The sequence below is a fragment of the Carassius auratus genome, unplaced genomic scaffold (assembly GCF_003368295.1).
Source record: "Carassius auratus strain Wakin unplaced genomic scaffold, ASM336829v1 scaf_tig00216816, whole genome shotgun sequence".
NCBI lineage: Eukaryota > Metazoa > Chordata > Actinopteri > Cypriniformes > Cyprinidae > Carassius > Carassius auratus.
Genome location: NW_020528749.1, coordinates 92,501 through 114,820, shown reverse-complemented (window position 1 = coordinate 114,820; position 22,320 = coordinate 92,501). Strand labels below are relative to the sequence as shown.

At 38.3% G+C, this 22,320-nt stretch overlaps 2 protein-coding genes and 1 pseudogene across 4 annotated transcripts; 2 read left to right on the top strand and 1 right to left on the bottom strand.

Annotated features, from left to right (window-relative positions):
- Positions 1–810: 810 nt before the first annotated feature.
- LOC113099003 (cryptochrome-1-like) lies at positions 811–9,081 on the top strand. Its single transcript, XM_026264059.1, has 11 exons — positions 811–1,129; positions 2,653–3,102; positions 3,433–3,549; positions 3,648–3,798; positions 4,375–4,515; positions 5,476–5,646; positions 5,806–5,946; positions 6,012–6,163; positions 8,317–8,414; positions 8,489–8,599; positions 8,685–9,081. Exons 2-11 carry the CDS (start codon positions 2,690–2,692, stop codon positions 8,858–8,860), a joined length of 1,671 nt encoding a protein of 556 aa, XP_026119844.1. The 5' UTR covers positions 811–1,129; positions 2,653–2,689; the 3' UTR covers positions 8,861–9,081.
- Positions 9,082–11,594: 2,513 nt separating this feature from the next.
- On the bottom strand, positions 11,595–21,253 carry LOC113099002 (cryptochrome-1-like). 3 transcript variants are annotated; one of them, XM_026264058.1, is made up of 15 exons: positions 20,853–21,253; positions 19,902–20,100; positions 18,317–18,425; positions 18,097–18,239; positions 17,760–17,944; positions 17,557–17,654; positions 17,323–17,463; positions 15,863–16,174; positions 15,593–15,744; positions 15,074–15,276; positions 13,582–13,695; positions 13,433–13,504; positions 12,895–12,972; positions 12,699–12,823; positions 11,595–12,610 (listed from the first exon to the last, which is right to left on the bottom strand). In XM_026264058.1, exons 2-15 carry the CDS (start codon positions 20,057–20,059, stop codon positions 12,572–12,574), a joined length of 1,929 nt encoding a protein of 642 aa, XP_026119843.1. In that variant the 5' UTR covers positions 20,060–20,100; positions 20,853–21,253; the 3' UTR covers positions 11,595–12,571. The 3 variants fall into 3 exon arrangements, with proteins under 3 accessions (XP_026119843.1, XP_026119841.1, XP_026119842.1); XM_026264056.1 differs by having other exon boundaries at positions 11,595–12,613; positions 20,853–21,252; XM_026264057.1 differs by having other exon boundaries at positions 11,595–12,613; positions 13,433–13,501; positions 20,853–21,252.
- Positions 21,254–22,124: 871 nt separating this feature from the next.
- The window catches only part of LOC113099005 (retinoblastoma-binding protein 5-like), a 10,064-nt pseudogene continuing 9,868 nt past the window's right edge, over positions 22,125–22,320 (top strand).

Sequence of the window (22,320 nt, the reverse complement as noted above, 5' to 3'; positions counted from 1 at the left end):
TATATATATATATATATATATATATAACTTTTTGCATTTATTATAAATCACAAATATTATGAATAATATTATTAAACATTAACATTTTGTATCGCTTTATTTGGGTTTTATTGGAGTTTTCTTTCCCCTGGCTGCCGTTATGTATTTCTTGATGTTATATTGTATTTGTACTGGTTATTTCATCGGTTAATTAACATTAGAAGTGAAACAAATTATAGTTAAATTAAACAACTTTGATAACAATTATCAAAATTAAGAATCATACTGACACTGACACTGACCCGAGCCATATAAAGAAATCGTTTGTTTGTTTTTGTGGCACTGTCAAAGATTAGAATAAATAATAAATATTTAAAGAAAGTATTTTGATTGAATTATATTTATATTAAACATATTATGAATTATGAATTTTTCGTAAAAAAAAAAGACATTTTTTTATTATTTTGAGATATTTTAGACATATATTTCTTCTTAAAAACAAAAAATATGTATTAAAATATGTATTTATTTTATTTTTGTTTTAGAAAAACATGTATTTGAACGTAATGTTTTGTAATAAAACACAAAAAAGGTTTCAAGCAGGTTCTTCGGCTTTAGCTCCACCTAGCGGTCAGAGTCCGTGTTTAATGTGTCCGTGTCCACTAGAGGGCGGGGTTTGACCTATATTCGCTAGTTTAACCTATTTAAACGCGCTAAAGCAGACTCTGGAAACTCCGTCACTCGCGTAATTCCGCGTCACTCCTTCAGATCGCTAACTTACTCTTCACTGTTTATAAACATATGTATTTACTGATGAATTCAATTTCACTTCTGTAAACATGGAGAACGCCGGGAGCTTTACATTTGAGCGACAGTCGCGGCGTCCAATCACAGGCCGAGTACCGCGTGCCTGTACGAGAGCGACCAATCGCAAGCGTGATTCCAGCATCATATGGATTCGGTCGTCCAATAGGATGTGAGGAGGGCGGGATCAGGTCAGATAATGTTAATGGGTTTCTTTCCGCGTTTTGGCCGGCTAATAATTATAAACTAGATATTAGTTATTAATGATGTTGAAACACACGGGTCGTGTTTCTAACTTTTAATTGGTTGAAGTGTCCTAATGGATGCTGCCTGAGGCGATTTGGAGGTGAGTGAAAGTTGCTGATCGTTTAAAAATATAACCGTTTAACAGTAAATATCCGACATCGTTGTTGAGTATTACTCGTTTACATGTTTAGATCTCGTTTATGTGATGAAATATCGAAGCCAAAAGTGCTTATAATGTATTAATCACAAGCTACATGTTATATTATTAATATGTTATAGAGAATATCTTATTGTATGCACTGTATTTCCACAGTTTTCTCGTGTATTTGGATAAGTATGATGCTAATGTCACGTTTTTAGATATTTTACGTTTTTACATGCACAATGACAATACAATGCCTTTTATATTTAGCATTATTATACCACATTTTGGACAATCTACAGATGGTAATACAATTTGTTTTACCCTCACCATGGTAATACCATGTTTTGGACAATAATACAATGGAAAATACCATGTTTTTGATACCATTTTTAGGTCCTTATCATAATGGAAATACCATGTTTTTGACATTTACCCTGGTAATACAGCGTTTTTGATCAAATCATGATTTAAATGCCATGTCTCGGATCATATCATAATAAAACTGCCATGTTTTGGACCTTATCATTAATGACTTGCCATGTTTTGCTTTGTTTTTTTTATTATTTATCATGGTAATACAATGTTTTGAACCATAACATGATTGAAATGCCTTTTGGTTTTTGTATGTATTTTTTGATGTTTACCATGACCTCACCATTTTTTGGACCTTATCATGAAGGTAATGAATGCAATGTGTTTTTGAAATTTTCTATTTCAGTACCATGTTATGGATCACATCCTGATATAAGTGCCATGTTTTTTTTATTATCATTTGTTTATTTACATATTTTTAATTGACCATGTTTTGAAACCTGATTGAAATGAATCTTGATTTTGAATCTTGATTGAAATGCCATGCAAGTTTTTGACATTTTTTTATGATAATACCATGTTTTGGACTTTACTATGAATGTAAGACCATGTTTCTGATCATCATATCATGAGAAAACCACCATGTTTTTTTATTTTATCATGGTAATACAATGTCTTGGACCAAAACATGATTGAAATGCCATGTTTTTTTTTTTTTTTTTTTTTTTTTTTAATGTCTTTTGCCATATAATACCATGTTTTGGACTTTATATTTAATATATTGCCATGTTTTTATTTTTTATATTTAACATGGTAATACAATATTTTGGACCATAACATGATTGAAAGGCCATGTTTTTTTATTGTTTTTTTTTTAAACATATTTTGAAGGTATTTTTTTATTACCTTTGCCATGTAATACCATGTTTTGGACCTTATCATTAATGTATTTCCATTTCTTTATATATATATATATTTCTTTATTTATTACATTTACCATGGTAATACAATAATTTGGACCATAATACGATTGAAATGCTATGTTTTTTTTTTAAACATATTTTTAAAGTTTTCATTTTTATAACTTTTGCCATGATAATACCATATTTTGGACATTATCGGGAAGGTAAAGCCCTGTAATTAATACATTTTGTTTCATTATTCAGTTCCCCACTGAAGCGTTGAGATCGTGATCCAGTCGTCATGAGTCACCGCACCATCCATCTCTTCCGTAAGGGCCTGCGGCTGCATGATAACCCCACCCTGCTGGGGGCGCTGGCGAGCTCCTCCGCACTCTTCCCTGTCTACGTCCTGGACCGCACCTTCCTGGAGGGGGTGATGGGCTTGGGCCCGCCACGCTGGCGCTTCATCCTGCAGAGTCTGGAGGATCTGGATGCTCGTCTGCGTGCGCTGGGGTCGCGGCTCTACATCCTGCGAGGCTCGACGGCGGCGGTGCTGCGTGACCTCGTGACCCGGTGGGGCGTCACACAGATCAGCTACGACACAGAGGTGGAGCCGTATTACACGTGCATGGAGCAGGAAATACAAGCGCTGGCACAGGAGCGCGGACTCCAGACGTACACGCGTGTGTCGCACACGCTCTACGATGTCAGGAGGTGTGACTGGGTTTAGGCTAGGTGATAGGTGTGGCCTAAATGTGCTTTGTCTCTAAAGTGTCATTTTTATCACATTTATCACAAAATTCATTAAAGCCTAATAGAAATATTTACAATCTGTATCTTTATTGGTAACTAAAACTATTAAAATAATTTTTGGTGACTAAAATAAGGTTGAACTAAAGTAAAACATAAATAGTAGATTTAAAAACTTGAACGAAAGTTAGAAATGTTGCCTTAGCGATCTAACTGAAATAAGTTTAGTTACATAAATTACGGAATAAAAAAAAAACTAAGTACTAACTAGTGTGTTTTGTTTCTTCTCTCCAGGATCGTGAAGGCCAACGGCGGCTCTCCTCCGCTCACGTATAAGAAGTTCCTGCATGTTTTGTCTGTTTTGGGTGAACCAGAGGAACCGGTGCAAGATGTCAATGCTGAGGACTTCCTGTAAGAAGCGTGTGTGTGAGTGTGTGTGTGTGTGTTAGTGTGTGACTGACTCACAGCTGCAGGACTCTGTGGGTGATTCTGTGTGGTTGTGTGTTCAGGAGATGCTCACCCCCTGCGGAGCCGGACCTCGAGCAGACGTACAGTGTCCCGTCTCTGGCGGATCTGGGTCTGGAGCTTGAGACTGAGGTCTTGTGGCCCGGCGGAGAGACACACGCGCTCCAGAGACTCCACAAACACTTCCAGAGTCAGGTCTGAGTCATCTCACTGATTCAAATCTATTCATTACAGACTGATTCATCTCACTGATTCAAATCTGTTCATTACAGACACTGATTCATCTCACTGAGTCTGTTCAGAAGGGAGTGTTTCTACTGGGCTTCAGTCTTTTAGTTAATTAATTACAATTGTTAAATAATATAGTTTCACATAGAATTACTTTATGGTAATTGAAGTTTAATAAAGCTGAAATAAAGTAGAAATTAAATGCACTTAAATGTTTAGCTGCATCAGTTCATTCAGTTGTTAACTGAAACTAAGAATGTTAACAATAGTTTCAGTAATTGGAAAAAAAATCTAAAGATGTATATATAAAACATATATAAAATTATTATAGTGATTAATCGTTCACTTAAAAAAAAACTTAAATGAAATTTTGAAATTTTGTCTAGACAACTAACTGAAATAAAGGCAAAGTACTCAAATGTAAAAAAAAAATAAATAATCAAAAAGATGCAGAACTTTAAAACAAAAAAAATAAATTAAACAAAAAATATAAATATAAAAGCTAATTCAAAATATTAATACTATGATTTTGTGTGTCTGCAGGGATGGGTGTCGAACGTCTCCAAAGCGCGGACGGTTCCCAACTCTCTGCTGCCCAGCACAACGGGTCTCAGTCCGTACCTGAGTCTGGGCTGTCTGTCGGTCCGCACCTTCTACCACCGACTCAGCAGCGTCTGCGCGCAGGTCAGCACACGCTAATCCTCAACACAGCACACGACATGCTAACTACTCTGGAGAGACACGCTCCACGGGAGCAGCTCTGTACACACACACGAACAGAACGAGAGAATCGGAAGAGATTCATCTACTACAGCTGATTCCAGTAGAGACAGATATTAGCGGGTTGCTAAGCTAACAACGTTAATCAACAAACATACAACGATTTGGGCCAAGTAGTGTATTTTTAATGCGTTACTACTATATTTAATTAACTGTACCGTTTATTCCAGCCGACTGATGTTAGCATGTTGCTATGCTAATAACGTTAATTTACAAAATACAATGATTTTGTGCAAAGTAGTGTATTTTTAATGAGATAATACTATAATTTATTGAAAATTTGTATATGTATATGTATAATCAGCATTCAGGGTTGATTCCATACAGCTGATGTTAGCATGTTGCTAAGCTAACAACACTAATAAACACATAAAATGCAAATACTGTGTGAAATAGTGTATTGTTTTACCTGGAGTTATATTTTTTGATACATTGCTGTAGATTTTATAATTTACCCAGAAAGTTAATTCCATTCAAGGCTAATGTTAGAAAGTTGCTAAGTTAATGAACAAATACTCGCACATTATTATTAGACACAAACAAATATTACGTGAAATACTAAATTTTAATGAGTTTTATTATCGTTTTTATTGCGGAATAAACTAATAATATGTAAATTAAGCACTTCTCGTAAAGTTTTCACTTAGCTAAAATTAGTGTCTACGGCTACTATAAAGGAATACTAATAATAATAATAAATAAATAAAACGTTATCATTAAGTGTAGTTTTATTTCATTTTATACAGTAGGATCATTGTGTTGCATTTTTTATATTTTTGCGTTCTTTTTAACCAGTTTTCTGCAAACTCGCCTGATCTTTTTGTTGAACATTAACGCTCTCCTTCTGATGTTCTTCATCCGCAGGCGAAGAACCACTCGCTGCCGCCTGTGTCTCTCCAGGGTCAGGTTCTGTGGCGTGAGTTTTTCTACACCGTCGCGTCAGCCACGCCGAACTTCACCAAGATGCAGGGGAACCCTATTTGTCTGCAGATCGACTGGTACCACAATCCAGAGGCTCTGGAGAAATGGAGAACCGTAAGAGAACCGCATGTTTGAGCTCTTTCCGGCTGTTTATGTGTGGTGACGGTTAGGGATGGGAGATTTCTTATGGTTTGCTATGTATTGGTCAAAATTCTCCCCTTGATAATAGCAATAAAGTCTAGTTACTGACATCCTCTGGTGTCCATCCGTCAGGCTCAGACGGGCTTCCCGTGGATCGACGCCATCATGACCCAGCTGCGTGAGGAGGGCTGGATCCATCATCTGGCGCGGCACGCCGTGGCCTGCTTCCTGACGCGAGGAGATCTCTGGATCAGCTGGGAGGAGGGCATGAAGGTACTTTGGGTCTTTTTGTGTGTTTGAGTCTTAAATAAAGGTACTTCAGGTGTGTCGGTTCTCAGGTGTTCGAGGAGCTCCTGTTAGACGCAGACTATAGCGTGAACGCTGGGAACTGGATGTGGTTATCCGCTAGCGCATTCTTCCACAAATACACCAGGATCTTCTGCCCCGTGCGCTTCGGTCGTCGAACTGACCCTCAAGGACAGTATGTGAGGTATCACCAAACAAGCCAATGTGTTCATGACATTGTGTTTAATTTGCCACGCCCTACGACGTTTAATATTCATGACATTGTGTTCGATTCGCCACGCTCACCGCTGTATAATATTCATGACATTGTGTTAGATTCGTCATGCCCAGCACCGTTTAATATTCATGACATTGTTTTCGATTCCCACACCGACCACCGTTTAATATTCATGACATTGTGTTCAATTCCCACACCGACCACCGTTTAATATTCATGACATTGTTTTCGATTCCCACACTGACCACCGTTTAATATTCATGACATTGTGTTCAATTCCCACACCGACCACCGTTTAATATTCATGACATTGTTTTCGATTCCCACACTGACCACCGTTTAATATTCATGACATTGTGTTCAATTCCCACACCGACCACCGTTTAATATTCATGACATTGTGTTCGATTCGCCACGCTCACCGCTGTATAATATTCATGACATTGTGTTAGATTCGTCATGCCCAGCACCGTTTAATATTCATGACATTGTGTTCAATTCCCACACCGACCACCGTTTAATATTCATGACATTGTGTTCGATTCACCACGCCCACCACCGTATAATATTCATGACATTGTGTTCAATTCGCCACACCGACCACCGTTTAATATTCATGACATTGTGTTCGATTCACAACGCCCACCACCGTATAATATTCATGACATTGTGTTCAATTCGCCACACCGACCACCGTTTAATATTCATGACATTGTGTTCGATTCACAATGCCCACCACCGTATAATATTCATGACATTGTGTTCAATTCGCCACACCGACGATCGTTTAATATTCATGACATTGTGTTCGATTCGCCACGCCCACCGCCCTTTAATATTCATGACATTGTGTTCGATTCGCCACACCGACCACCGTTTAATATTCATGACATTGTGTTTGATTCGCCACGCCCACCGCCATTTAATATTCATGACATTGTGTTCAATTCCCACACCGACCACCGTTTAATATTCATGACATTGTGTTCGATTCGCCACACCGACCACCGTTTAATATTCATGACATTGTGTTCGATTCGCCACGCCCACCGCCGTTTAATATTCATGACATTGTGTTCGATTCGCCACACCGACCACCGTTTAATATTCATGACATTGTGTTTGATTCGCCACGCCCACCGCCGTTTAATATTCATGACATTGTGTTCGATTCACCACACCGACCACTGTTTAATATTCATGACATTGTGTTCAAATTCGCCACGCCCACCACCGTTTAATATTCATGACATTGTGTTCGATTCGCCACGCCCACCGCCGTTTAATATTCATGACATTTTGTTCGATTCGCCACACCGACCACCGTTTAATATTCATGACATTGTGTTCGATTCGCCACGCCCACCGCCGTTTAATATTCATGACATTGTGTTCGATTCACCACACCGACCACTGTTTAATATTCATGACATTGTGTTCAAATTCGCCACGCCCACCGCCATTTAATATTCATGACATTGTGTTCGATTCGCCACACCGACCACCGTTTAATATTCATGACATTGTGTTCGATTCGCCACACCGACCGTTTAATATTCATGACATTGTGTTCGATTCACCACACCGACCACCATTTAATATTCATGACATTGTGTTCGATTCGCCACGCCCACCGCCGTTTAATATTCATGACATTGTGTTCAATTCCCACACCGACCACCGTTTAATATTCATGACATTGTGTTCAATTCCCACACCGACCACCATTTAATATTCATGACATTGTGTTCAATTCCCACACCGACCACCGTTTAATATTCATGACATTGTGTTCAATTCCCACACCGACCACCATTTAATATTCATGACATTGTGTTCAATTCCCACACCAACCACCGTTTAATATTCATGACATTGTGTTCGATTCGCCACACCCACCGCCGTTTAATATTCATGACATTGTGTTCAATTTGCCACGCCCACAGCCGTTTAATATTCATGACATTGTGTTCGATTCGCCACACCGACCACCTTTTAATATTCATGACATTGTGTTCGATTCACCACACCCACCACCTTTGTGTCATGACATTTTTTTTGTTTTATCTGCCCCGCCCATCACTGTTTAATAATCATGAGGTTTTGTCTTTGATCTGAAGGAAATACCTACAGGTTCTGAAGAACTTCCCCTCGCAGTATATTTACGAGCCGTGGAAAGCTCCAGAAGACGTCCAGCTCAGCGCCGGCTGCATCATTGGTACGGAGAGATGCTAAGTGCTCACTAACCCACCGCTGAACCGGTTTATTATGTTCTGACCCGTGTGTGTGCAGGTAAGGACTATCCTCATCCCATGGTGTGCCACACCGAGGCCAGTCAGAGGAACCTGGGTTTGATGCGTCAGGTGCGCACCGAGCAGCAGAACACGGCCGAACTCACACGAGGTGAAGCACAAACCCTACGACTTTCTGAAGTGGAATGCAAATATGTCACCTTCAGAGTGTCTTGAATGATTTGATCTTCTAACAGATGTGGCAGATGACCCGATGGAGGCGGAGCTTAAGCGTGAGCTGCAGGAGGAGGAGCTTCTAGAGAGGGTGGGGCAACACAGCACATCCAAACCTTTCAGCAGTGATGTGGATCATAAGTCCCGCCCCTGCAGCTGGACGCCTGAGACTCTACAGTTGAGCGGAGAGGTCATGTGACTCTAGAACTGCCCAATCAGACCACTGTATTGACATGGAAATATGAATCATGTTATATTGAACCAAAGACAGCATCTGAACTCTATTGATCAGTTTGTTGGTGCGTTTTTCCATGTTCATGAGAGATTTATCAACATTGAACAGTTTGTGAACTAAAAGAGCTGAATTATATATTTTATGCAACAATCTTCCTAATGCAAATATGTGTTTTTTTTTTCAGTTATTTGATAAATGAGTATGTTGTGCAAAAGATCAAATAAAATAAATCAACTGTAAAGTTTTTTTTTCTTCTTAATGTTAAAAAGCATTTTGAAGTTGTGTTTGTGGTATTGACTGACCAGATCTTGTGACGTATAATCCTACTACGGCGAAGGCCAATCTCATGAATATTAATGAGATTGCTGGGATGAAGAGATTAATATATATATATATATATATATATATTTTTAATGCTTATTATTTATATTAGATTTAGCGTGTCATTTAGAGTTCATATTGAGAAAATGTTCTTAAATTCCAGCTCAAAGAGGCGAATCAGAGGAGTTATGTGGCCAGAAAAATAATATTCCTATGTACTGCCAGGGTTTGACCACTATAGATGCCCGTATGTTGAGATAGAGCCTACATAAATTAGTCGCAATCGCTTATTTATTTTATGTTTTGCATTGTATATGTAGACATTATCACACACTAAATGTTTATAAGTTTTGCTTTTTAAAAAAAAGTTTAATAATAATAATAATAATAAAAAACGAATTACTCACATCCCAGTTTTATTTTACCACATTTATGTCGGAAGACATAATTTGTTGTTAGGCCAGCAAATATGGAATTTAACTCAATAAAAATAATGATTAAAAGAAACACAAGGCAACAAGAGAAACTCTTTCTTGTAGTCCTTGAAAGAACAGACTTCACTAAAACTCATTCAACTTTCTACAGGGAGAGAAAGACAAATCTGGTTATGATCGATATTAAGGTGTTTCTTACCCTGTCTAACTGCAAATATAGCATAACTAATTATCTAAAACTACACATGAACTATAACGCGATCATAGAATACAACTACTGGACAGATTTCCGAGAGGTCAACTAATGCGATAAAATGACAAAAACTGTTGTAATCATTTTCAAAACGCCTCTCTTTCGACCAATCAAGCGGGTGGATCGTGCAAGCGTCCCGTTACGTCATGAATATTCATGAGCCAGGCTTTCAGCGTAGTAGCGCGCTGGACTCGCCACGTCACTCACACGCACACACACAGATCTGGAAACACACAGAAGCTGAGATTCAGAAGCTGAGCTCAGGAGTGAAACATATGAAGAAGCAGAAACAATAATATGCATCTGCATTCATAACTCATAATCACGAGCTCTGCGTCTCTATATGGATCAGCAGACCTCATATTTACATGCTTACATAACATTACTGTCTTAGTTTCTGAATGATCAGCACAGATTTAGTCTCCTCTGGGATTGGTTTTGTAACTAAAGTTGTTCTCGTAAACACTGGTCTCTCGGCTCTGTTTGTGGGAATAAAGCGCAGCTGGGAATTCAAGCTTGTTTTCCAACAAAATTCGGTGATAAGCAAGATGAACATCACAACAACTTACAGTAAATATGAAACATGTCCAGTCCAAGACTGCAACCCAAAACAATAAGAAAAATAAATAAATACGTTTTTTAAATTTTCATTCTTTATTTTTATCAAGACTTTACTGAATTTTTATTTATCTGGTTTATTTTATTTTATTGCATTATAATAATGAGAATTCTGGTTAATGTGTCTGACCACACAATTTTTCCAAATTCTCATTACAATAATGCAGTAAAAAAATTATGAAATTAAAATATAAAAAAGATTTCCCCCCACATTCTCATTTTTTAAATTGCAGTACAAATTATGAAATTGTTTTAATGCAAAAAAGTCCTGTTTTTTGTAATAAAAAATTGTAATGCAATAAAATAATTAAATTAATATTTCAGTTTAAAAAAAGTTTTGAGTTTAAAATATTTCAGTTTAAATAATACAAATAATGCTGGAAAAGTCCAAAGATAATTTGATTGGCAAGTTAGCAAAACATCTTTAACGCAACCATGTGGCCAATAATGTCAATATAATAAAAAAACTAAACTTTTTGTTACATTTTTAGTTGAAATTAAACTTAATTAGAATTATGTATTTTTTTTTATTGACACAATTAAACCATTTCAATTGCAGTGTGTTTCTATTAATGCTTCCCTCAGAGAAACAATCACGATTCAAACATTTGAAAATATTTAGGAAAATTACACAGAGGATTTTATGTAAAAACTTAACATGCTAATTAGAAGATTAAACAGACTTGAGCACTATTATTGCAGGTTTATTGGTTATATTAGCATACATTTCACGTAGCAACCTGCAGGACAGTACGCTAACTCATTAGCCTGCTAAACCAGCTAAAATTATTAGCAGGCTAAACATCTTATTAAACTGTTAGTTGTAACTTAAACACGTTGTATAGCTTACCTTGCTCATTCGAGCGGGCTATGCTAGCGGATTCATTTTGTCAGCTGTCAAATTAAGCTAACTAGACACAGAAATATTTAATTAGCTTTGATTACATCTTACCAGGGTCAACTAACTTGTGTATTTAATGTGAAAACAGAGTATCTGATTTGCTAGCAGATAACTCAAGAGACAAAAATGGTTCATAACTAGACAGAAAAACAAAAGTAAACAAAAACACACTTGTGTTTGAATATTTTTTTTATTAGCTGGCTGAGTACCACACAGATTTAAGAATCTTTACAATTCAAAACAGCTACTAATATTTTGTAGAAAAACAAAAACACAGGCGGTATAAATATACAGCTTCATAAGATACAGCTCTCATATACAAAACACTGGAGATGGATGACAATGAAAGGTGGAAGTAATGTACAGCGATGGAGATGTCGAACACCTGGAGAACATTCTACGCTATCTGTGCAAAAACACTGAAACATGGAGCGCAATACAGTCGTTTATACAGACGAGACAATCATCCATCTGTGGTACAGTTACAGTAGTTTGGACCCAAACACATTCCAGCGGTCATGTGACTCGTGGAAACAGGTAACGCAGGTATGTACAGGTGAGTCTGGTTCAGAGCAGCGCTGCGGAAACCCGTTCGATCGTCCGTAATACTGAGTGAATCTGGATCGGTTTATATGTGGCGTAATGTGTGTTCTTCTTTGGCTGTTTGCGATTACCTGTTTTTTTCTATATTAAGGTCCGTTTACGCCAAACAAAATTTCACAAATTTGAATATAAATAAAGTAGAGTCAACTTTTTCCGCAACTGGTGACGGAAATATGCTGACCATTTAAACGAGTTCTGGTTGACGTTTTCGTTAACTCCGTGTGCAAATATAAATCTGGAATTATTAAAAAATGTAGCTTTTTGTTCAACCTGACGAATATTCGTCACACTTGTTCGTTTATATTGTTTGGCGTGAAAGGACCTTCACTTTAAAAGTTCATGAAGACAGTATTTACATTTAATTTTAAAAATCTATATTTAAGATAATCACGTTATGTAATAGTTTATTTTAGAACAAACTAAAAACTTTAAAATTACATTTTCGCCACTATTTGATTGGACACTCTGTTTAATTGTTCTGAATGACTTTGAATGTTAGTATTTAACACGCGAGGTCATTTTGCGAATCCATCAGTGGGTGGGGCTTAGGAAGAGAAAGCCACACCCTCCCCATCCTCCCGCCGCTTCTGAAACAAACAGAGAAATACAACTGAACGGTTCTATTATTATTATTAATCAGCAAGTTTGGTATAGCCTCGTCTTTTAGCGAACCTCGTCATCTTGGGCTTTTAACGCTGACGAGGAGGGGGAGGGGCCTCCATCACCATGGCATCCGCTGTGTTCCACCTCCCTTTCTCTCTTTCCAGTCCCGCCCCCAACCGGCCAAATCAGACGCCCTGAAGGAAGTCAACATCAAATTTTGTTCGCAAACCACTGTACTGTATTTATTGCGTAAATAAAAACCTACCTGGTTGTTGTGGAACGGCAAACTCGTGGTCGTGCTCCGACAGGTCGCTCTGGGGGGTGTAGGGCGATGTACGGTGGCCTGCAGAAGACAAACGTAAAAAAATAATAATAATTGCACAAACGTTCATAAAAGGTTATCAAATTAACCATAGGAATGGGGTGTGCAATATTTGTGGTCTGCGATATTTCTGCAATTGTTGTTTTAATGACGTGTGATTTGACATTAATCAAGTACTTCGCAAAAACCATTAACTACAAAGTTTTACATGTTTTTGCATGTTTTTGCACTTTTTTGACTACCAAAGTAATTCCAAACACAGCCATAATGCTGTTTTGCGTCTCTGAGCAACATGACGGTGTATCGTTCCTGAATGAATCAATTGTTTAAATGATTCGGTTCAATCACAATGACTCGCTTATTAAAAGTGACTCCCAGCCACCTACTGGCAGTTTTAATTTCGTATTCAAAGTTTATTTTTATTATTCAAGTCATTTAATATAACAATAATTGCACACCCCTACAAAGGAGATGGTCTCACTGAGTGTGTATCGGTGTTTTGCGCCGCGATGTTTCACTCCGCTCGGTCCGGGCTGCTCTCTTCTGACCCCTGCTGGACACACAGAGCATTAAACTGGTTATCCTTCAAACACACTTATTTCATCACAACGCACGATTTCAAACACTCACGATGAGACGAAGTGGCGCTCTGGGTCCTCCGGCTTGTATGTGGCGCCGCTGCTCCTTGGGCTTCACGGACACCGATGACCTCCATGTGGTTGGATGGAACAGCTGCGAGAAGACCTGAGGGATGAATGAAAATAAAGGCCCGTTCACACCAAGAACATTAACTACAGCCATAACTAACGTGATTCTAATGATAATGTTCTGAAAGTGATTCAAACGATATCGTTCCTCTGTGTCATTAACGTAACGATAATGATAGCTATATTAGTGGACTATAATGTTCTGTTTACTATAAGCAAGCTGCAGTTTAAATTCAATGATTATATCGTTCACCATCTAGAATTTTTTTCTTAAAGTGATTCAAACGATATCGTTCCTCAGTATCGTTATCGTAAGTATTATGATAGCTATATTAGTGGACGATAACGTTCTGTTTATTGTAAGAACGCTACAGTTTAAATTCGGCAGATTCTGATTGGTTGTCAATATTTGCATCATTCACCATCTATAAAAAAAAAATCTGAAAGAGATTCCTACGATATCGTTCCTCTGTGTTGTTATCGTAACTACAATGATAGCTGTATTAGTGGACGATAACGTTCTGTTTATTGTAAGAACGCTACAGTTTAAATTCGGCAGATTCTGATTGGTTGTCAATATTTGCATCATTCACCATCTATAAAAAAAAAAATCTGAAAGAGATTCCTACGATATCGTTCCTCTGTGTTGTTATCGTAACTACAATGATAGCTGTATTAGTGGACGATAACTTTCTGTTTATTGTAAAAACACTACAGTTTAAATTCGGCAGATTCTGATTGGTTGTCAATATTTGCATCATTCACCATCTAGAAAAAAACAAATCTGAAAGAGATTCCTACGATATCGTTCCTCTGTGTTGTTATCGTAACTACAATGATAGCTATATTAGTGGACGATAACGTTCTGTTTATCGTAAGAACACTACAGTTTAAATTCGGCAGATTCTTATTGGTTGTCAATATTTGCATTCACCATCTAGAAAAAAAAAAAATCTGAAAGAGATTCCTACGATATCGTTCCTCTGTGTTGTTATCGTAACTACAATGATAGCTATATTAGTGGACGATAACGTTCTGTTTATTATAAGCACGCTGCAGTTTAAATTCGGCACATTCTGATTGGCTGTCAATGTTTTTATCGTTCACCATCTAGAATTTTTTTTTCCTGAAAGGGATTCCTACGATATCGTTCCTCTGTGTCGTTATCGTAACTATAATGATAGCTATATTAGTGGACGATAATGTTCTGTTTATTTTAAGCACACTCCAGTTTAAATTCATTGGATTCTGATTGGCTGTCAATATTTTTATCGTTCAACTTCTTGAAAAATGATTAGTTTTCAATACGGTTATCAATATAGTTGTGGATTGCACTCTGCTATCCTTTTAAATGACGAATGTTTTTTAAACCGTATCTTTAAATAAGAACATGGTGAGCTCTACTAAGCTCTTACTGAGTCCGCGGTATCTGGAGAGCTGCTGGTAGATCTGTCGCATCCTCTCGATGTTCAGACGGCTGGCCTCGGCGTGGTTCACCATGGGTTTGGGGTAATCCACGCCGATCACACATTTGGCGGCGCGCTGCACCTCCTCCGGTGCGTTCCAGGGGTCATAGATGAACTTGGCTGGAAAATCTCGGAGTACAGGTAAGTAACATCTGCAATCAGGGGGAGAGATTAACCGCAGCGACTCATCACAAACTCCACCAAAACAAATGCATTCATGTCCTGCATTAAAGAGTGTAAACACATCTAAATGCCACTTCAGATGCAGCTTCTGTGTTTCCTCTGCATTGCAAAGATGGATTTTATTGATACTGATTTAATGGGTTTACACACCCATTATATATAATTCCTAGATTGACGTTTTATGATCTTTGGTATTGCTAAGTGTAGTTTGAATTGCTTTGTGTAATTGTGCGTTCACACTGGATCGAGATGGAGGAAGTGAAGCGAAGCGGTGTGGACGCCCACCTGATGAAGTCTCCGTTGGGGTCGATCCTGCGTCCGAATCCCACGGGACAGTAGCAGTGGAAGAACTGCTGGAAGAAGGAGCTGCAGGAGTGACAGAGCCAGCTCCCGGCGTTCACACTCCAGTCTGCGTCCAGGAGCAGCTCCTCGAACACCTGCGACACGACAAACACACCGCACTTGGAATGGAGTCTGAGTCTAGTGTTTGGAATCTGATTACGTAATACAGACTGCTTGTAATCAGGTACTACCCAGCATGCTCTGGGGCCGTACCTTCATGCCCTCCTCCCAGCTGATCCAGAGATCTCCTCGCGTCAGGAAGCAGGCCACGGCGTGCCGCGCCAGATGATGGATCCAGCCCTCCTGCCGCAGCTGGGTCATGATGGCGTCGATCCACGGGAAGCCCGTCTTGGCCTCTGCCCACTTTGCCAACGCCTCGGGGTTCCTGTCCCACGGGATGCGGATGCAGATGGGGTTTCCCTCCATGCGGTCGAAGCGCGGGTTGTTGCTGGCTGCCGTATAGAAGAACTCCCTCCATAAGAGCTTGTCGTGGAGAGAGATCGACGGGCTTGTGTTCGTCTTCAACTGCGACGGCACAGCATCATGGCATTATACATCACAATATAAGAAAGTATGGTCTCAAAAGCTTTTCAATTGCGATCTACAAAAAATGTGTTTTAAAAGCATTTCAATTCGGATCCAAGAAAATAGCGTTTTAAAAGCGTTTCAATTCGGAATGAAGAAAATATAGTTTTAAAAGCGTTTCAACGCGGATCTAATAAAATAGCATTTTAAAAACATTTCAATTCGGATTTAAGAAAATATCGTTTTAAAAGCGTTTCCATTCCTATCTAAGAAAATAGCGTTTTAAAAACATTTCAACTCTGATCTAAGAAAATATAGTTTTAAAAGCGTTTCGATTCGGATTTCAGAAAATAGTGTTTTAAAAGCGTTTCAATTCAGATCTAAGAAAATAGCGTTTTAAAAGCGTTTCAATTCAGATCAAAGAAAATAGCGTTTTAAAAGCGTTTCAATTCGGAATGAAGAAAATAGCGTTTTAAAGCGTTTCAATTCAGATCCAAGAAAATAGCGTTTTAAAAGCGTTTCAATTCGGAATGAAGAAAATATAATTTTAAAAGCGTTTCCATTCCTATCTAAGAAAATAGCGTTTTAAAAGCGTTTCAACGCAGATCTAATAAAATAGCATTTTAAAAACATTTCAATTCGGATTTAAGAAAACATCGTTTTAAAAGCGTTTCCATTCCTATCTAAGAAAATAGCGTTTTAAAAACATTTCAACTCTGATCTAAGAAAATATAGTTTTAAAAGCGTTTCAATTCGGATCTAAGATGTATAATATAATATTACTTGTTTATCAGCTTTAAAATTATTTTCTTATATATAAATCATAAATCGTAACACTTAAAACACTACTTTTGTAATTTGCGATATATAAATTGTAATCGAAATACACTTATAAAATGCTAATTTCTCACAAATATACAATTTTAAAAAGATTAGGATATATTACAAATTTAAATAAATTAAAAAAAAATAATATTATGATAATACATTATATATTATTTTATAACATGTTTACATTTAAATTAAATTGATAAATTAGATTTCAGGCGAGTCTTTTTAAGGTATTCTACAAATTTAATTTCAAAATATTGATTATAACGAATCGAATACATCATAGAAAAGGTATTGGTGGTTTTGCAGTGCCGCACCTTGTTGTGGAGTTCAGTGAGTTTGTAGTAGAAGAGACGGCAGGACAGACAGCCGAAGCGCAGGTACGGGCTCAAGCCCAGCGGACTGGCCATCAGAGGACTGGAGCTCATCTTCGGGCGCTCGAAGTTCTCCTGCCACGCCTGGAAAACAGCAGCACACGCCTCAGACACGCCTGATCACATGACCGCAGCTGGAGCCACGTGTGTGTGTGTGTGTGTGTGTGTGTGTCGTACCGCGGTAGAGTCGGGTCCGAGCTGTCGCTCCAGACGCATCAGTGCCTCCGATTCTCCTCCGGGCCAAACCGCAGGAGCCAAAGACTCAGTGTCAAACCCTGGACACAATCACACACATGTTCTGTTAGTTCTGGACACCAGCCCTACCCATGATGCACCTCTCTCATCACAGTGATCTCTGAGTGTGTGTGTGTGTGTGTTACCCAGCTCGTCCAGCAGGGGCACCCCGTATCTCTCCCTGTGGTTGGAGCTGATGGGCGTCACACAGTCTCCCAGCAGCTCTCGGGTCAGCGGCTCCAGAGGAGGTTCGGGCGGCTCCATGCTGTTCACCAGCGTCTGGAAGCGTTTGTACGTCAGCGGCGGCTGGCCACCGTTCAGCTCCGTGATCCTGACACACCACACATTCACTGAATCACTGAATTACTGACGCCAACCGTGCAAACGATTCACTCATTCAAATGATTCATTTAGTTAAACAAGGGATTCAACAACAGCATTCCCAATTTCTTTTTTTTTTGATATCATATAGCTTGTGCTCACCGATCCAGATCGTACAGCGTGTGCGAGATCTTGGTGATCACCTCCACTCCGGCTTCAGACGCCAGTTTCTTTATCGCCGCGTCTCGCTCCTTCCCAAACGGCTCCGAGTCGCTCTCGAACGTCAGCCGAGTCACCTTCCACTCCTGCGACCAATCAGACGAGTGTTCACGTGGTCATGTGACCCAGAGACGGTTACACTCGTAACTGTAGTAGTGGTTACCTTGAAGAGGCGCGGGAAGATGTTAGCCGGCTGACCTCGGATCACGAACAGACATGAGTTGAGTTTACGAAGACTGGAGTCCAGATCCTCCAGACACTGCAGCAGAAACCTGACACACACACACACACACACACACACACATCTGTGAGCCCTACATAGACTGCGCACACACACAACAATCCCAAAACGCACTGCTTCAGGACACATTCAAGAAGGTGAATAAGTCTCTCCTGTGTGGACGTAAATTAAAAAAAATATTTTAACAATTTTTTTTGTTAGAATTAAATAAACATTAATTTTTGACAAGTGACATTTTTTAATTATCATTTTAAAAAATTATTCATTTGATGAAAAATAAGTTTAAATAATGACGTTATTTTATAATGACAGTAGATCTAAGTTTTGAAAATAACCATAAATAATAATATTGTGCATCCCTATATTAACGTTATTCATATTTTATATATACAACTAATAGTAGTTCATTGATACTACTACTAATAATAAATTATTCACTTTATTACTTTAATGTGTTCAAAATATTAATAACGTTTTTATGATGATAATAACAATAAGTATTGTTATTAAAACAAAATGAAATGTAAAAAATAATTTATGTATTAATTTTAGCAATTAATCGCATCCAAAATAAGTTTTTGTTTACATATTATATGCATGTATACTGTGTATATTTATTTTGTCTGTATAAATAAAAACACATGCATGCATATATTTAAGAAAATGATGTTATGTTTGTTAAATATTTTTAGACAAAGTATAAGAATATGATAAACGTTTAAATGTATAAACGTGTAAATATTTTCCAAATGTGTCTGTATTTCTAAAATAAATATACATAGTACACACACACACACACATATTTAATGTAATCAATTTTTTTTTTTTTTTGGATTTGGAATGGATTTATTTTTGATTATTTGGAAATTAATTGTTTGATAACACTAATTAATTTATCAATAATACTTCTAAAAATTTAATTTACAATATTTATAATTTAATCATTATAAAATAATTAATTATTATTTATTATCATTACTTGAATGTCTTAACAATAACACATCTTTCAAACATTATTGTGTTAATAATAATAATAATAATTCCCCATGAAACCAAAATTAAAGTTTATCGGCTGTTAGTATCGATGTGTTAATCCTAAAGTGATCTATAACACAGTGTTCTCCAAAACAGAGACAGAATTCTCATTTAGAATATAGAAGCATTCTATTTTTAAAAGGGGCGGGGCTTCTCGATATGCCCCGCCCTCTCTCCCCGCTTCACTTCAGGGGCCCTTTAAGTGTAATTAAGTTAATGTGTTCTTCTCTGTTCACAGTGCTGGTGTAGTGAGTGTTTGGATCAGAGCCGTGTGTGTGTGTGTCTCTCTGGCTCTCGGTGAGGAACACTGTGTTCCCGTCTCTTTCGTAACTGATCTCTGTGTGCTTGAGGAATGCAGTCAGACTCTATCTGGACTTCGTCTGGTCAGAGAGAAACCAGACGGAGACTAGGTTTTCATATACAATACAACAGTGTTAGTAAATAAATATGATTGTTACTGGGTGTGTCTCACCTCCAGCGGTTGACGCCGCGGTTGGAGGCCCCGGCGAACCAGGGGTCCAGGAAGTAGACGCAGCGCAGGGTGTGTGAGCCCCGGGCGGCCTCCAGCAGAGCCGGGTTATCATGCAGACGCAGACCCTTCCTGAACCAGTGGATGGAGCTGACGGACATGATGCTCAGCCGATGACCAGACACTACAAACCCTGCAGTCACTGCAGAATACACTCCAGTTTAATTACCATTAACCAGAACTACACTACTTTAATCAGAATTACACAGTGTTCATCTCATATGTGGTTTTTATGTATAATTATCAGCACTGGCAAACGATTAATCGTGATTAATCGTATTCAAAAGTTTTTGTTTGCATAATATGTGTGTATATTTATTATGTGTGTGTATAGTTATGTGTGTGTGTATATATATATATATAAAAACAAACATACAGTATATATTTTGAAAATATGCATATGTATACATTTATACAAAAGGTATTATAGAACATTTAATGTACAAATATAACCTTTTTCTTAAATATATATGTGCTTGTGAGTATATACAAGCATGTATTATGCAAACAAACACTTATTTTGGATCGCGATTAATCCAGCGACGATGCTACTTTTTATGTAACGAACTGACACATGAACTATAGTGGAGCTCATTCATTGCAAAAGTTTGAGACTTTGGCACATAAAACATTATTTTTCATTAAAGATGAACCCCAGTGCACACATTATCACCTTAAAATCAAAGTCTTATACAATTTTGCGTGTTTCATAACTTGACCCTCAATCTTAAAACTGGGTCATACAGCAAGTGTCGCTTACAGAATGCCATAAAAACTTAATAAATAAACAGAAAATATAGCATGTTATAATATAGCAAGTTCGCGTGTTTTTAATGAAATGGGTCACCGGTTCGCTCTTTATGTAAGCTGTTAAAAACACGAAGCGACGCTCACCTGAGAGGTTACTGAAGCGGGGAATGAGTTTATAAGAGTCCAGGTGATTAAATCATCTCAGAGTTCATTAAAATCATCTAGCAGAACCACTGCAGAACAGCGAAGTCCACCAAAGTCCAGAGAACCGGGTCAAAACAGAGACGCTTTACATAACGCTGCGCCGCTCTGCGCATGCGCGGAATCAACACAACCCAGAGTAAACACACTAGACTCACCCACCGCTTCATTTGAAGCAGTTTAAGCGTTCTAAAACATTGTTCTACGGGTCTAAACCTCTAAGTGTTCGTGTTAAGTATCTATTCGATAAATTGCGAATGAAAAGGCTGTGTGATGATCGTTTTACAGAGCGCTTTATGAACGATGCGCTCTATCTATAATACAGCTCTATGCTGCCTGCGCGCCGCCGCGATAATTCACGCCGCTCGTGTCCCACATACGGACGACGCTCATTGGTCCGCGCCGGGATGACGTCAAAACATTTTTCTCACGTTTATGCGGCGTGGATGAAAAGCGCTTTGCGCGTAGCTTTGAATCATTTTGTACGTTAAATACTGTTTCGTGTGATTTTAAGATGCGATCCCGCCGTGCGTTTGTCATTTATGTCTGCTATTAATGCAGTTATAGACGATTTTCCGAACACTCCTTACCCCGCCTTATTAGCTCATCCGTCGTCTGATTGGTCGCGTCCTCAGACACCCGGATGATCACGGGCGCTACTCCGTAGGACGCCATTTTGGATCTTTGGTCGTGGTTTCAGTACAGCACTGAGCAACAAAGTGGAACTTCAAGAAACTGCGAATGTTGCCTTCAGTGTTCTTCTCGTAGCAGTTCTATTTATGATGTAATTTTACACTGTAAGTGAAGTAAACACTAGTTCTTTCGAGCGTTGATACGTATTAAATTATAGGATAACTATTTTCGACTTTTTGCTATTTTATGAAAGTTTGCCGAACGACTCATAGAGTGTAAAATAATAATTAAAACGTTTTGGGAATATAACAGTGGATAAATGTTTTACTGTGTAAATTAAAATGTACTCTAAATACGTCTTTTGAAATTTGTTTTGTTCTTGTCATATTTTACTGTGCAACACTATAAATTGTATAGTTCTATAAATATTCAAAAAATTCAGTTGGTTTAGTTTAGCTCTTTTTGAATGTTTGTTGCTGTTTAATGCAGAAACAAAGATTCCTTTATTTTTTAAGCATTTAAAAAATAAACTAAGTGAACACTGATGCGTTCGAGTGGTTCGGTGTGTTTCGTTCAGGCGCTCGCCGGGGCGCTTTGTTTGGGTCCTTCCTCACAGCTCCGCGCCAGGCAGCGCTGCAGTCGCTCTTTGCGAGCGTTTTAACGTTTTTATTGTTTTGCTGATTTTCCGCTCATATTTTAGCTTCTTTTCTCTCCAGGGTTCGGGTTTGTGTCGGTATCGCAGCAGAGATGAATCTGGAGCTGCTCGGTGAGTTCAGCT

Coding starts and splice junctions, on each gene's coding strand:
- LOC113099003 (XM_026264059.1), top strand. CDS start 2,690: ATGAGTCACCGCACCATCCATCTCTTCCGTAAGGGCCTGCGGCTGCAT. Junction 4,516..5,475: donor TCAGCAGCGTCTGCGCGCAG/GTCAGCACACGC, acceptor CTTCATCCGCAG/GCGAAGAACCACTCGCTGCC. Junction 8,600..8,684: donor CACGGCCGAACTCACACGAG/GTGAAGCACAAA, acceptor ATCTTCTAACAG/ATGTGGCAGATGACCCGATG.
- LOC113099002 (XM_026264056.1), bottom strand. CDS start 20,059: ATGTCCGTCAGCTCCATCCACTGGTTCAGGAAGGGTCTGCGTCTGCAT. Junction 16,175..17,322: donor TCACTGAACTCCACAACAAG/GTGCGGCACTGC, acceptor GTGCCGTCGCAG/TTGAAGACGAACACAAGCCC. Junction 12,614..12,698: donor TAAAAGCCCAAGATGACGAG/GTTCGCTAAAAG, acceptor TGTTTGTTTCAG/AAGCGGCGGGAGGATGGGGA.